The 15,856-nt window shown below is 40.4% G+C and overlaps 1 protein-coding gene across 1 annotated transcript in view; it reads right to left on the bottom strand.

Annotated features, from left to right (window-relative positions):
• Positions 1-15,736, bottom strand: part of GRK5 (G protein-coupled receptor kinase 5) — a 174,378-nt gene extending 158,642 nt beyond the window's left edge. Inside the window, exon 1 of the mRNA XM_009641436.2 lies at positions 15,614-15,736. Coding sequence (XP_009639731.2) covers positions 15,614-15,665 — 52 coding nt within the window. The 5' untranslated portion in view covers positions 15,666-15,736. The remainder of the gene's footprint in view (positions 1-15,613) is intronic.
• Positions 15,737-15,856: the final 120 nt, after the last annotated feature.

Below are 15,856 nucleotides of genomic sequence, written 5' to 3'. Positions count from 1 at the left end.
CAGGCTGGATCGATGGGCCGAGGCCAACTGTATGAGGTTCAACAAGGCCAAGTGCCAGGTCCTGCACTTTGGTCACAACAACCCCATGCAATGCTAACAGGCTTGGGGAAGAGTGGCTGGAAAGCTGTCTGGCAGAAAAAAAACGGGGGGTACTGGTTGACAGCCAGCTGAATATGAGCCAGCAGTGTGGCCAAGAAGGCCAATGGCATCCTGGCTTGTATAAGGAATAGTGTGACCAGCAGAAGTAGGGAAGTGATTGTGCCCCTCAGTGCTGGTGAGGCCACATCTGGATTACTGTGTTCAGTTTTGGGCCCCTCACTACAAGAAAGACGTTGCGTTGCTGGAAGATGTCCAGAGGAGAGCAACAAAGCTGGTGAGGGGTCTGGAGCACAAGGCTGATGGGGAGCGGCTGAGGGAACTGGGGGTGTTCAGCCTGGAGAAGAGGAGGCTGAGGGGAGACCTTATCGCCCTCTACAACTGCCTGAAAGGAGACTGTAGCAAGGTGGGGGTCAACCTCTTCTCTGTGGTAATGGATGATAGGACGAGGGGAAATGATCTGAAGTTGCGCCAGGGCAGGTTTAGGCTAGACATTAGGAAAAACTTCTTCACAGAAAGGGTTGTCAGGCTCTGGAACGGGCTGCCCAGGGAAGTGGTCGAGTCCTCATCCCTGGAAGTATTTAAAAGAAGGATAGATGAGGTGCTTAGGGACATGGTTTAGTGGTGGGATGGCAGTGTTAGGTTAATGGTTGGACTTGATGATCTTAAAGGTCTCTTCCAACCAAAGCGATTCTATGATTAGCCCAGAGGCTGAGAGTGGCTAAGATTCACATCCGTGCCAGCGCACATTATCAGGTACAATCCAGGATGGAAAGCTTGTAATGATCTTCATGTTGTTCAGAAGTTCTAGCTTTCTGTGAACTTCTTTCAGGTGAGTCCCTATAGCCAGGCTGCCATACCACCTGCTCGCTCAAGCCTGGAAAGGTTGCTGATGCAGACAGACCACAGCAAACTGTATTTGTGATCTTTGTGCTCACCCCATTAATACAAAGTGATTTACTAATATTCCTCTATAAGCAGTAAGCTGGACCTTTGGCTTATTTGTCAAAAGTAAAAGGAGCTGGCACCCAAATATGTTTTCTTGTGCTTTCAGCCTAAAAAGAGAGACATCCCTGGCCAGTGGGTCCAATAGAGAATGATGGCGATTTCACTGTGTTCCATTAAATAAAATTTAATACCATTGAGCTTGAATTGAGCCTTTGGCTCTTGCCCAAATTTTGAGGCTTCCTTCTTTTGAAAGAAAACAATTATACACTTCATGTAGAAGATCATGACAGTGGAATAAGACAGGAGCTATTGGGAAGATCGACACAAAGCTGCGTCGAGCCAAAGAAAGCTTCTCTGATACTGAAAAGAATGAATAAAAATTACAAGACCTGAGGTTATGAGAGAAGAGGAAAGTAATTCCCCTTCCTTCAAATCAAGAGTGAAATACAGCATCAGACTAAGTCTTAAGCATAATCAACACTGGGGGGCTGCGAGGAGGGGAAAAAAAAAAATGAAAAAATCACAAGATCTTTTTAGTGACTCACACCAAAGAGTACTTTCTAGACTGCAAAGCCCTGAGGTAGGTAGGTAGGTAGAAAAGGAGGGGGACATCAGCTGTGGCTCCTTTTGCAATTGTTATTACTACCTGACTGCAGCAAATGTATCAAGTAGGGTTTGTGGTATAGAGGATGGCTTAAAATGGAAGAGGTTAATATTTTATACAGTAAAAGTATCATATATTTAAAAGGATGGACAAAACATGCAAACAAAGATGCAACTGTGGCCACTTTTAAAATCTATTCAAAAATCTATTAAAGAGCTGAATAGTGTCAAGGAGTGCAGTGGCATTATTCTCAGATTAAGACAAAGAGTATAAGATTCTAGTCCTAAAATTAATAGCTGTGTTTACAAGCTCTTTAAGATGCCGCCTATTTTTACTCAGTGAATCACTGCCCTTCTTTACAAAGTATATTTCATTAATCTTAGCAATGCACACAAATCTCAGCGGAGTTGCTCTGCTTACATACCAAATCTGAAGTTCTAAGTCTAAACTATCTGTCACAGTATTCAACTTTAATAAAATCTGTATTTATTGGAAGAAGCCATTTCCTCACATCCTCTTAAATTAAAACAACCGATTCCTGTTGAGCTGTTCCTCTCCCTCTTCCCCCTCCCCACAGGAAAACAGTAAGACTTCTAAAAAGCAAAACTCCCTTCTGTGCAAAATTATGCAATCCTAAAAATTAGCTTTATCCTCCAGCTGAACTTCATCTGCTAAGATCAAATGAAACTTCATCTGCAATGAGATATTAGAAAAGTTAATACATCACTTGTGTTTTTTAAAACACACAGGCATTGTGATTTCAATCAACCCAGATTAAAAAAATCCAACAGTAATAGTGTAGATCTATGTTAGTGAAGTGTCTACAAACCTCATCGCATTTTTAATGAAAGAAGAAAAACCTCCTTAAAAAATGGACTTCCCAAAATTATCTGCTGGAATTAGGTGTCAGGGTCTCTAACTACTTATACAAAACGCGACTTTCTTTACATAAGCAGGCAAGAGCCTGGGATGTGAATCATTTACTTTCACTGATGAGCAATTGCTCAAATTGCCTCTGTCAATAAATTGTTCACCTTATGGGACTATTCACATCTGAAATTTATTTACCTGCTTTAGTGTTTATAGGATGGCATCTTCAGCTTGCACCTGCATTATCAGATTCACACAGGCAGCACTGCAGCCTTCTATTCTCCCTCTTTCAAAATGTGATGCTGCATCCTAACATCTGAGTGATAACCTTGAGTCTGGAGATTAACAAAGGGCAGAGATCAAAGCTTCACTCCCTGCCCTCCTCAGTATCTGGCCCTAGAAACACGCCAGACCTCTCACATTTGGCTCTTCCCTGGACAGAATATACATTTTAACAGAGCTTAATATCCAGTATTTCATTCCCAATTTTAATTCCTTCTCAACTCATTGTATCTAAAACCCAAAATATTAAAAAAAATCACTAAGTATTTTTGAAAATTTAGGCCAGAGACTCTGAACAAAAGCATGCTCTGTCCTCACTTTGTAAAATATTTCTGGGCTCCTAAACAAGCTTCATGCCTTCACACAGCTGGTAAATGTTTGCTTAAAAATATATGCAAACAATCCTTTTGCAAAGGATTTGTAACATATAGACTCAAGCTTCATTTTGGAAGGGTCATTTACACAGCACATCCATAAGTTTTAAAAAGCTGCCTTTATTTATTCTAAACTTTCCAATTACCAGTTTGTTTATACCAACCACAACAAGGAGGTCTTAGAGAGGTCACTCAAGAAATAATATATTTCTCTATCTGCTTTCCCAGCTATGCTCATGGAGCCAGAGTTTACTTCCTTCACTTGATTCCATGAATAATCCCAGTATTATTCAACCTGTAAGATGCTAATAAGCAAGAATAAACTATTAGCAACTTGAAATCATAGCACGGTTAAACATTAAAGTGTTGCGCAGCCATATTGCACCATTATTTTTAGGCAATCTATTTGCAGTGCAGACTGCCACAAAAGGGTTGCAGCAGAGCATGGCTCATACCTGTGCTACACGCATTGGTAGTCACTTGAGGTATTTAGTATTTATGATATACAGCACCCCAAAAAATATGCTGTTTTGTTTACTCAAAGCTTGTCACTTTATAGACTTTTCACAGCCAAATAAACATTTTTCAGCTGGAAGTCTGCATGAGCCAGAATAACAAATGTCCCAAGACCTGCTAGAGATTTCAGATTAGGCTGTCTGATGAGAGAGGTTGATCCTGTGCACGTATGCACGGACAGAGGCAAGTATTTTGTGTACAAGTCCTGCAGAATAATTACCTGAAATCACCTTTTTTGTGTGTATGTGTCCCCTGCCCCCCCCCCGCCCCAGGATTAGCAGGGTTTGAGGGCAAGGTGGGAGATTTGGGTTGGGTTTATTTTTTTTAAGTGCATTGCAGCCAGTGGCCTATTGGCATGTATCACACGCCTCCATGGCATTAGAAGTGATCACTGACCTTACAATAGCCTCAGACAGTCAGAGATTTGACAGGTAGATTCAAACAGTACCCATTTTTAATAGCATTCACTGTGGATCTTGTCTTTCAGCCCTTGGTGCAAACCTGATTTTTTTTGTCAATCAACAGATGTCATGGGGATGGCTCCTTCATATACTGCCATCAGCTGGCAAATTCCAACATTTCTCATTCACAGGTTTTCATTCTTCTTCTCCACCTCTGGAGCAAGGTAGTCAAAGCTGCTTGGGCAGGTGGCTTTTGAATGGTGTTTTTTTGGCAGTGACCTTCACCAACAATTCTTAAGAAACTAAGCAGTTTCTGGAGACAAGACCCTGTTGTGAGTCAGAGCAGTTGACAAGATAGGAAATGGGGAATAAGAATGTGACAGTGGAACGAGGCTGCTAGTGGGGTGCCAGAGCTCTGTGATAGGACTCAGACTACTCAGTGCATTCATAAATGGTCTGGAAAAGAGATAAATAGCAAGATGACATTTGCTGCCAAGACTTGCAGGAGTATGTTGCAGTACTGAAACACTTAGTGATAGAAAGAGAAAAAAAAAAGAAGATATTAAATTCTGTGTCAGACAGCACAGTATTGCATGTGAAGGAAGATAATCGCTGCTATATACACCAAACGATGGGCTCTAAATTAAACACTGCAGCTCAGAAGACAAATTTCTGAGGTCGCTGTCAGAAGGCCCAGTAATGAATACTTAGGACAGTGGGGAAAAAAAGCAAACAAACATCAAATTAAGATTGAAGCTGTCAGCATCACTGTGCCACTGCCCATGGTGCACACACATGCTGTGTAGTTTTGGTCACCCATTTCAAAAAGGAATACAGAATTAGAAGTGCAAAGGGACAGACTTGGAACTTTCCGCCTGGAGAAAGACTACCAAGGGGATGTGATAAAGGGTTATAAAATCATGAATGACCCAATAGGAATTAGGGCAGAATCTGTGAAATCAGCATTTAAAAAACAAAAAAAAACAAAACCACAACACAATTATTTGATTGTATTTGCAAATAATTCCCTTTCTTTCCCCTCCAAGACACTTCCACATCTTTACAATGACTGCTTTCTGAGGTTGCCAAAATGTAAGCCATACATCAACTGAGAATCCCTCATCAAGTACACATGTGGGGAAGTTTGCATGCTTCTGTTCCATGATGGAACTCATTGCCACAGGAAGCTGCTCAGGCCAAAATTATAGATGTGGTCAGAAAATGGATTAAATAAATTCATAAAGGCTAGATCCCTCTATTAAGTACCATAGGGCAAAGCCGCCTTCTGCTCAGTAAGTCCCTAGCATGGGAGGCTGAAAAGATAGGCTTGGGGAAGGATCATTCTATCTGTGCCTTTCCATAGGCACCTGCTGCTATTCAGTGTCAGTCAATGACACATGGCAAAAAGGAGCTTTACTCCAAACATTTTTCTGTTCGATTACCAGCTCTCCAAAGCAGAGAAATAAAGTTTTTTTCAGTTTTGGTTTTTTGGTTTTGTTTGGTTGGGTTTTTTTGGTTTTTTTTTTTTTTTTTACAATTCCTGAACCATTCCTATGTCTCTCATTGAGCAAATAGCAAAAGGAGATGCACACTAAACACACAAGGCTTTCAGGAAAGGTGTACTGTAACCTTGAGAGAAGCTTATTTCATATGTAAATCATCTGCATAATTCTTCCTAAAATTCGGCTGCTGGTGAAATAAACAAAGCACAAACTTTCCCAGATGAGCGCTTCATGAGGAATTCTCAGTCAACATATGATTTATAACTTGGCATCCTCAGAAAACACAAAATGATGATTCAGAGATTAAATGTAGATGCACAATTGCTATGGAGGGAGAAAGAAAGGATTCATTTATAGATCAGTCTCAACTCCTGTATTTGTAAGCTTTTTCACTGCTCCCAAATGTTGCACTGGACAACTATTCTTCCTTTAATAGTAAGAAGATTAAGGCTGAGTGTTCAGATTCTCTTAATTTTCCATAACTGTTACCAAAGTAAAATTTCCTCTGCAAAACTTGCAGGGTGAACAATTGCATTTTTGTACCATGCTTCTCAGCAAAAGAGGAAAAGCAGGTTGTTCCATTGGCTTTCTGCTGGAGAAAGGTTTGCCATGCAAGTAGTAAGATCACCCCTACAGAAAGCAACCCTATTGATTTCTAGCACTCTATCACTAGAATTTCTCCTTCTGGACCAAAGGCAACCAACTCCATGGTGACCCAGAGAACTGAAAAAGAAATAATAAAACCAAAATCTATAACAACCAAAACTAAAGAAGATGGAAAAGGGCACACTGGCTGAATGGAATTCCCAATCTAACCTTCATCTCCAGTAAGAAACAAAACCAAACCTATGAGGGAGCCAAAAGAAAAGCAATGGGAAGATGAAATCAGCAGAAATCCAAGACAAAATAGAATGACAGACATTGAACAGCACCAGTATGAAATATATATGTATATCTTCCCCAGATATTTTGGCAACCTTGGCTAAATTATGATTTAGCCTAACATCCAATTCTTGCCAACTCATCTTCTTGTTAAAGACATCAGTTCCCTTGCACTGTCTACAGGGCTATTTTGACAGAAGCATCACTGAGGACTCATTGGTGTTGCTTTCACTTGGCGTCACTGACATCCTCCCTTTGTTTCTGAATCTCCTCTTCTTCCAGCTGCATTTTTTTTTTTTTAACTTTTTTTTCCACAAGATGAGATTCTCCATCAGTGCCTTCTGCAGAAGTGAATGCAACTGTAATGTCACAGAGTTTATCCATTCTGGCAGGCAGTCCCTTTCCAGGGACACACTAGGTGGCTAGAGAGAACTGAAGGAGCAAGCTCATTCAAAGTCTAAAAAGCTTTCACTGGAAATAAAGACTTCCTATAGAATCATGTGGGTCTCCCACAACACATGCACAGGGGAAGAAAAAAAAAAAACCAAAACAGTTTCAGTCATTTTAGATAGGAGCCTTGTCACACAGACTAAACACTGACCAACGAACAACCGAGGATAATATGAGAGAGTATATACATAAAGCCTTAGATGTGTCCCGTAAACTGACATTTAATCCAGTCTAATTAAATATGTTTTAAACAAGTATATCAAAGACATCTCAAATTCAAAGGTGGTGTCAGAAACGGAGGACAGGGAAATAGACTAGAAAGATTAGAAAAGTAGGAAGAATAAAATACAGGAGTTTCGGTCCAGAAAAATTTACACTACTGCAACAGAGAGAAGAAACAAAACCATCCAAATTTATTCACTATAAGAACGATGCTAGGAAAAGGGGAATGGTCCAGGAGCATTGGGACCTAGTAAACAGCATCCCAGAAGTCACTGTGCTGCATGCCCACACAAGGTAGAGATTGGCTCTTTGAGTAGTTAAGCAAAAGGCATGTTGTACCAAAAATAAGGTAACTTCTAGAACTTGTAATATAACTTCAGCCTACCAGGAAAAGCCAAACTCATAGTGAAATCATGCAATCAATGGTACCCAAGAGAATAGTCAATCAATGTAAAAATAGCTGCTACTGCTTATTAACTGCCTCTTCGGCATCCTCAGGGCAGCTGGGAACTCCATAAGCAACCTTGCTGATGGAAACTACTCAAATACCCCGAGATGTACTCTCTTTTTGGTACTGCCTGTGCTCTAGGGTCCCTCCCCATTTGACCAGCTTTTTCAGCTGATTTTGAGGTGGGCCAGGACAAGGAGTGGTTTCAGGACCAACTCCGCCCCCAGGCACACCTCCTAGGAACACACTGCTGGGAGTGAATTTGTCCTGAGGACTGCCTGCACGAAATAGGAAGACGATCATCCAAGCTGACAAGCTAGAAGGAGGAAAGAATAAAAGCTGTTAAACTTGGCAAAATGGTAACTGATGAGAAACAGAAAGTACCTGGAGAATGAGAACCATACAAAAGGGATTAGATGAGGAAGGAGATTACAGTAAGGAAAACTTAACCAGAAAAATCAAGATTTCTTGGACTGCTTTTTGCTTCTCAAGAGAGAGACCCATAAATTAAGTCATTTTTATACCAAAACTGTTTCAAACCTTAAAAAGTGCATGGAGGACAAGGGACAAAATGACATAGTAGGCCTTTGCCAATGGCTGCTAGTAGGTTGTTTCACTTCAATTATATTGGTGCAGTTTTACTGACTGGAACAGCATTGCTGCAGTGAGAACTGACCGACCCCTGAGTGCAAACAAGCTGCATTTCCAACCACCAAGCAGCCCCCCCCATGAAGCCCATGGGACTAACCATGCACAGTAAACACGCTTCTAGGTGCTGGAAATGATGGCTATACAAATTTTTCTGTCTTTGCTGCACCACTGAGTAGTTAGCTGTGAGTAACTATTTTCATCCTAGAGCACAGACAGCCACCCTTTCCTTCATTAATATTATTTGCATTATTCACTCACAGGTCTAAATTGAGTCTCAAGTACTTGCACGTATTTCTACTCCTTTCAGCCTGCCCTTCTTCCCTGAATAAATTTGTGACAGTTTCTTCCACTGTATCTGAAGAGACATTATATGAACTAGAAGCAGCTGAGCCAGTTCTACAGACTTCGCAGCCTCATCCATCTTCCCCTTCACCTGTGTTTTGTTCCATACTTTCATTTTAACGGGCAACTCTACGGATTATTTTTTTTTTAATGAAATAAAATACCATCATCTTTGCAATATTTTCTTTAGAATGTCTACTTTAATTTTGGTTTCCCTGGCTAATCTTTCTCACAAAGCAGTATGCATTTTTAAATCCTCTGAGCAAAATAATTACAAAGATAATTCAGTTGAGTGTAATCAAACTGCAGGGTTCTTTATTTTCCTGGCCTTTTAATTTAATTTCACATCCTGTGGTCTTAAAGAAATATTAGGATTATATCACCTTGTTATTGTTTAGATTATGTACCTGTAAAAACAAGGAGCAATTGATTCTCCTCTTACCCACTGCCACACAGAAAACTCATACAGCATATAGAATATTTCTGAAATAGAGATCCAGGGGAAGATCTCAAAGATGAGCATGAGTTAGATCCTTTGCCACCATTTTCATTGACAAAAAGGAAAAAGAAAAAAAAAAAAGGATGGAAGGATAGTATTTCCTGTAAAGGAAATATCCAGCTGTAAAGGAAGAGGAACCCTTATTTATTTGGTTGGTTTTGACTAATATTTTATTAAGACAGTAACTGCTTTGATAAAATAATTTGCTTTTAAACTTTTTCAATGCACTGATATGGATCCTGATGTGATCTTGTGGATATTTTAGCCATGGAAATAATCCCATTGACTTTAGCACCACTACTTGCACCTAAATTAGAGCTTCAGTAGCTCTCTTTGGATCAATACAAACCAGAAGTCATTTGCAGAGTAACACTGACATAAATATAGCACAGGAGAGGAATCCGCTACATGCCTAAATACATAAGGTCAATGAAGCAATAAAAATACAACTTCTGTCTCTACACATGCAGAAGGACCCTGCTTACTCCTAGCAGTCAGCTTTAGGCTTTCTGAGGATCAGAGCACATCTGTATTAATAAGTCTAAAGACACGGTCAGAGCTTCAGACCCTTCACCACAAGCATCAAAATCCTCAGCACGCATATGTTCATCTTTGGAGTTGGGGAAAGAGAGATCATTAACAGATCTTAGCTAGCAAAGCTATACCTGGAAAGGGAGCTCATCTTCCGAGAAGTAAGACTGAAATGATGCAGAGATGGATTTTTTGTTTGGTTTTTTTTTCTCCTCCCAATAGTAACCCATTCTACTGTCTGCAGGTATAAAAGAAGAATGAAGAAAGGTCAGCCACTGAACAGGTATAACATACCCCTAGGGCCTAGAAACAGCAAAGTCAGAGCTGTTGCATTCTTCTCTAGCTGCTGCCTCTTCATTGCCTTCAAAACAGGGCAGCGCACACCCGTCCACCAACTCACTGGTGACAAAGGCACAGACACTTGTGGCAGGGCTCCTCTCAGGGCAAGACTGTGGTTGAGTCTTTAGTTCCAGAGCTATTTATCACAAAGACACATGCTTTAGTTTGGTCCAAGTGCTGCTGGCCTTGTAACACACTCAGTAGAGCATCCCTAAAACCACCTCTTTTGGACATTTTTGCCTAAGTTATCTCAGAATATTCTTAATACAAAAAGCTAGATACAGTCACAAAATTATGCCCATGTCTGGTATAAATACTGAAAATCCTTTTGTGAGTGGACAATTCCAGCAACACTAAGTTAAAGCCTTCTCAGAAAAGGAACATATTGATAATGAATACAGACAGTCTCTTCCTAGATTTATGGTCTTGCACTTGAGGAAAGCAATCACATGAGATTAATGGAGCAGATGTAAGTAGCTCTATTCAAACCTCCATAGTTAGCATTTGTTCTAGAAGTTTTACTAGCTAATAGCTTCTACATGTTAATAACATGTGAGACCATCACAGCCCAGGACTAAATATTTTTCAAAGTGCCTACAAACCCAACAAGCTAGATAGTAATTAGGCTACAAAAACACAGTTCCACAGCAACAGCACACATGGAAGGGCATAGTCTTCAGCACAGAAGTTTGGGTGGAGGAGTTCTTGGTTTCTCCAGCATTGCCACATCCCAAGGCCTGCTGCCTGTGACTGCAAACTGGTATAGCGGGCCACAGGGAAAACCCCAGAAGAACAGCATGTCCACCAAGGCTGTGCATCAGCCCTGGCATAAAAAAACATGGAAAGGGATTTCAGGCTGATTCTACACCACCACCACCCCCACACACCCCATGCTTGCTCTAAGCTAGGTATAGCTACGGAAATAAGTCCCTTCTGTAAAAGGAGATCTTGAAGTCAATCAGACCTACACATTCTTTTCACAAAGACCTGAAGAATCGTTTTTTTCTGAATTTTCTTGATTACAATATAATGAAATATTCTGGACTCTTTGAGATATCTTTTTTTTTCCTCCCCAGAAAGAAATGGTTATAGGTTTGAAACGGAATCTCATTTTTTTTTAAACTACTGCTTAAAAGCACCCTGTTGCATCTGAAGTAATGGCTGATTCCACTTTCAGAATATTTTTTTAAGCTACTGCACTGGTGAGAGCTTCTCTTGAACTCCAAAAAGAAAACTAAACTGAGTCACTGCATGCAAGCTTCCTCTGCTTACAGAGATGACATTTTCCTTATAAAGTACTTTGTTTTTATATCAAGGGATAGAACCTTAGATTCTGCATTCAAAGCACTGGATAATGAAGTTGCTAAAGTTAAGTTGCAGTAATCGTACTCTCCATGGGGTTTTGGATGTCACTATAGTCACCTTTTTTCTTTCAAAATATACTTTTCATTGTTCTACTGCCCTTTTTCCAATTGCTCTGCAGCCAAGTTCTTGGAAAGCAATCACGCTTCTTATTTAGGATTTATTGCCAATAAGGACATGCACAAATCTCTCCTGTGATCATCCTGCAAAAGCAAGCTAAAAATATAGCAATTTATAGAGAGGCACATTTCACATGTTATATGGCATCAGTGTGCACTCATCAAAAAATTCTGAGATATATAAAAGCAGATCGCCCCTTTTGGCTAGGCCGATCAAAGGCTCTGCTTGGGTGCCATAAATAAATTTATTTTAGAATTCCAGTCTACCTAAAAAGGAAGAAAAAAAAAAAAAAGAAAAAGCATTTGCATTGTATTTTAGTGGTTGAAGGTTGGTGGTTTTTTTCCTTTTACCAGGTTTACATGGTAAACTTTGCACTTTAGAAACCCCAGGTCTGAGAAAAACAATAGCCTATCTTCCAAACCAGCCCTTTTAAATCTAGTAACTGTGATGTGACTTTGTTACCATTAAAACTTTTAAGTGGTAGGAATTGTCTGTTTGTACAAATCTGTAAAGGATTTTGCAAGTTCAGAGTCATGTTGTATTTGGGTTTTGAAATGCACTTCAGGTTGTCTAAGAAAGCTCACGCACCCAGAAACAGCAGGTACCATGAAGCTGATCTTACGGCTAGGAAGGAATGGATCGTGATGAAGAGTATCTAGGTAATCTCCATATCCTGGTCATGCTTAGCTGACTATATTGTTTGTTCTTTGTACAAACATCACAGTTTAATCATCAGCCTCTTTGAAGGATTTGTCTTTCACCAGCCTATCACTTCTGACAGGCAGGGGTAGATTCATGTCTCTATGGATAGGTTTTAAAGCTTCTCTGCATTAGGGCTGATAGAGATCCTGTGAAATGTTGGGAGACTCAGTCCTTGGTCTCTCCTGGACCCCTCCAGTGGCTCCTTGGTTCTCATGCTGTCCTCTGTCAAACCACCTTAAATTGGGAAAATGAACTGGGATTCAGTCACCAACCTGGATTCACTGCTAGCAGTGTGGTGCATCTCTGGTATTACTGGTGGCTAGATGATTCTGTGGTTCAGACACAATTGCTGAGACTCAGAAACAAGAAGGCTAATGAAAAGATCCAGATAAATGTTTCACCACCTCATTTGAGGTTGAGTGAGAACCCCAAATTATAACTGCAATTATTATTTGGCTTTTCTTTTTAGGACTTTCATCTTTCTTGTCTTCCCGTCTCTCCTTATTCTTTTCCCCAGGCAATACAAGATGGTCCCAAATACCTATTTGGTTCCTATAATTAAGCTGGATGTATTTTCTATTCAGTCCTAAAACGGACTAGTGATTTGTGAAATGGGATTTTGCATTCAAGAAACAAGAAATGATAATTGAGAAAACAGCATAAATTTATTCCTAATAAATTATAAATGAACTTTCAAATGTAATAGAACTCAATTTTTTACATGTTCAGACTGGCAGAATTCTGAGCATAACAAGTAACTTGTGTGTAATTTTGTGTCAAAAACTTCATATTCTGCAAAAAGATGAAGGTTTCCTGAAATTTATTCTCTGCTCAAAATTATTCAGTGAAATACATTTTTGTATGTGAACTGAATTTACTCTTTTTGTTGCTCTAATAAGATTACTCATGTATCACATGGCATCAGTTAATTCTGGGTGTGCTTCTTGTTGTAATCATCAGGATTCGACTGCAAGTATTTGTATAACAGTTATAAAATTTGCTTCTTGGTATTTCAGCTAAAAAAATTCACTTTGCGTCAGGGGTTGCTTTAATACAATTTAGTCACAAACGAAATTACACAAGGGACCACAGAAAAACCGCTAGCAAGGCCAAAGCAAATGAGTTGCAAAATTTAAACCAATATTTGCTAGAAAATGTTTGTGGTAGTCACTCAGCCCTATTTCCAAGTCCCTTACAAAAGTCCTCACCGTTGGACTTAATGTTTCAGGTCTACCTAAACCTCCCTTTGACACTAGTCTGAAATTTCTCTTTTGCTACTGATACCAGGTTTGTGTTCCCCTTGCAATTGTGATAAAACTACTGCTTTTAGTAACATCTGAGAAGTAGATCCCATCATTTTCCTCCTTCTAACATTAAGCATCACGTTGCAGGCATCAACCACTGTGTAATAGAGCTAATACAGCTTTTACTTTTGACTTAACAAGTAGAAACATGCATGTATGTACTTGGCTTTGGCTACATATTCACCCAGCTAAATCTATTGATGGAGTCTACAGGACTATTTTTAGATACCATAATCCTCAATATATTAACTTGCTTTTATTCTTGGTCTTCCATATGTTGTCCGTCTTCTTCATTTGCAGCGATATACACCTACATTACTCATCCAAATTTTAAGAATGCTTTACTCACAGCAGCTTGCAACAATAACTAAAGATGTGGAAATGTACACAACACAGACATAATACTTGTGGCTCTGATGTCAGGTACATAACTTATCCTTTGTTCTTAATTTCAAAAAATTTCATGCCCCCTCCAAAAAAATCTTTCAAAATAAAGAAGCACCAGGCCTCAAAAAAATGTTATCGGAACTTCATACATGGGTAAAAGTTGGAATATAGTTTGGAGCAAATCTTCATAAAGTTCTGCCATTTGGATTATAGCTAACAGCTTTTTAAATACAACTTTAACACAATAAAACAACATTACTGTTACCATCTTGCTGAGGATGGTAGAAAAAGACCATAAAACGGAGTGGCACATTTAAAGTTACTTGCAAAATGTTGGCTCTCTGAAAACAATAACTGTAATTAATACCATTCCTTTAAAGTATTCCTAAAGTCTACCGAAATCTAAACCAGTATTGTATTGCTGGTAACAACTGCATTCTAAACAATATTAAAAATGAGAACAGAAAATAAAAATTCTCCCTCAGAAGTCAAAAAGTTATGATTTGCTGATCTGGTGAATAGAATAACACCTTTACCCTTATTATTTATAGAGCTTTTTGGGAAGGTTCTCGGGACTTTACTCTTTAGCTAAGCCTCGCAAGTTCAACAGCCCATGAGTTATATAAACAGTATTTTACAATGATGTGAACTATTTTCCCAGCAAAGGTTTGCTCCCAGGGAGGACTATTTGAATAATTTCTTTTACAAAACTAATATTGCTTTACTTGTACTGCCATCGCTTCAGGGTGACCAACACTGAAGTCCACCCGAGCGGTCCCTGGCCTTGCTAGCAGGCAGCTCCAGGCACTTCAGAGGACAGTGGGGGGAAAAAAAAAAAAACAACAAAACAAACCCAAACAGGCTACAGGGTATACCGCACCTGAAAACGGTCTGGGCAGTATTTTCAGGGAACAGGAGTTTGAGCAAAGGCTTGGGAAAAGGTCTTATTTTAAGCAGTAAGCAAGTGAATAAATACATACGTAAAACTGGGTTGCAACGGGCAGAACCGATGGCACCCTGGCAGCGATGCTGCAACCCTGGGACGTTGCTACTTGTGCGCGGCGCCCAGAGCTCCCCGAAGGACGGGCCCTCTTTTTAAAAGAACTATAAAAATTATATAGCCATAGGATACACACAACGGCGCATGTATCTCACAGGAAGAAGGGAACTGAACCCAGAGGATGTCTAACCAACCTGTAGAGTCTGAGCTGAGCTATTTATAGGATCTCCCATTTAAAAAAAGAATGAATGCCAAGACAGATTCACGCAGTATGTCCCGCAAGACAGTTTTTGAAAGCTGATATAGAGCAAGATGGGACATACATAATCTGTAGGAAAGTTTGAAGTCAGTAACAAAGAGCTGGAAATACGTATTCATTTTAAGCAGAAAGTCCTTGGATAAACTCTAAGCTGTACTTTTTCCTCACCCAACTTGTTCATTGCCTTGTAGCAAAATGATACTGGTGTCCACAGTAACAATATTCAGGTAAGAATCCTTTGACATCACCAAGAATACAAAAAAAGCACCTGTCAGAGTTCATGGACTCCTGAAGTCTGCAGTGGGATGAGGCTGTCACAAATGTACATGAATTGACATAATCAGTCACAGCTACCACCTTTTCCTGCAGTCCCTCATCTGTCTAGATTTTTTCCTCCATTCTTCTCATATTAGCAAATTCCTCATGCTCATTCTTTGTTGCAGTCATGGACCAGGGTACAAACCCCAGGCAGGATCACAGACCCACCCCCCCCCCCCCCCCCCCCCCCAGCCGCTCTCTCACCTTCCCTGGCTTTCAGCAAGACGGTGTTGGCAACGATGTTTTCCAGCTCCATTGACGAGCTCGGGTAGCGCAGGCAGGCAGCGGCACTGCAGCAGGACGTCACTCCCGAGGTGCGGAGTCTCCGGGCGCCCACCCGCCCCCTGTCCCTAGCGCCTCACACCCCCAGGCATGGTCCTGCCTGCCCTGCCGCCCTGCTCCTCCGCGCTCCCCCGGCGCTCCCCGCGCTGTCTGCTCCCGCGGCGC

Source organism: Egretta garzetta, unplaced genomic scaffold (assembly GCF_000687185.1).
Source record: "Egretta garzetta isolate BGI_Z169 unplaced genomic scaffold, ASM68718v1 scaffold486, whole genome shotgun sequence".
NCBI classification, from domain to species: domain Eukaryota; kingdom Metazoa; phylum Chordata; class Aves; order Pelecaniformes; family Ardeidae; genus Egretta; species Egretta garzetta.
The sequence above is the reverse complement of the archived record's forward strand: the minus strand, read 5'-3'. Positions and strand labels throughout refer to the sequence as shown.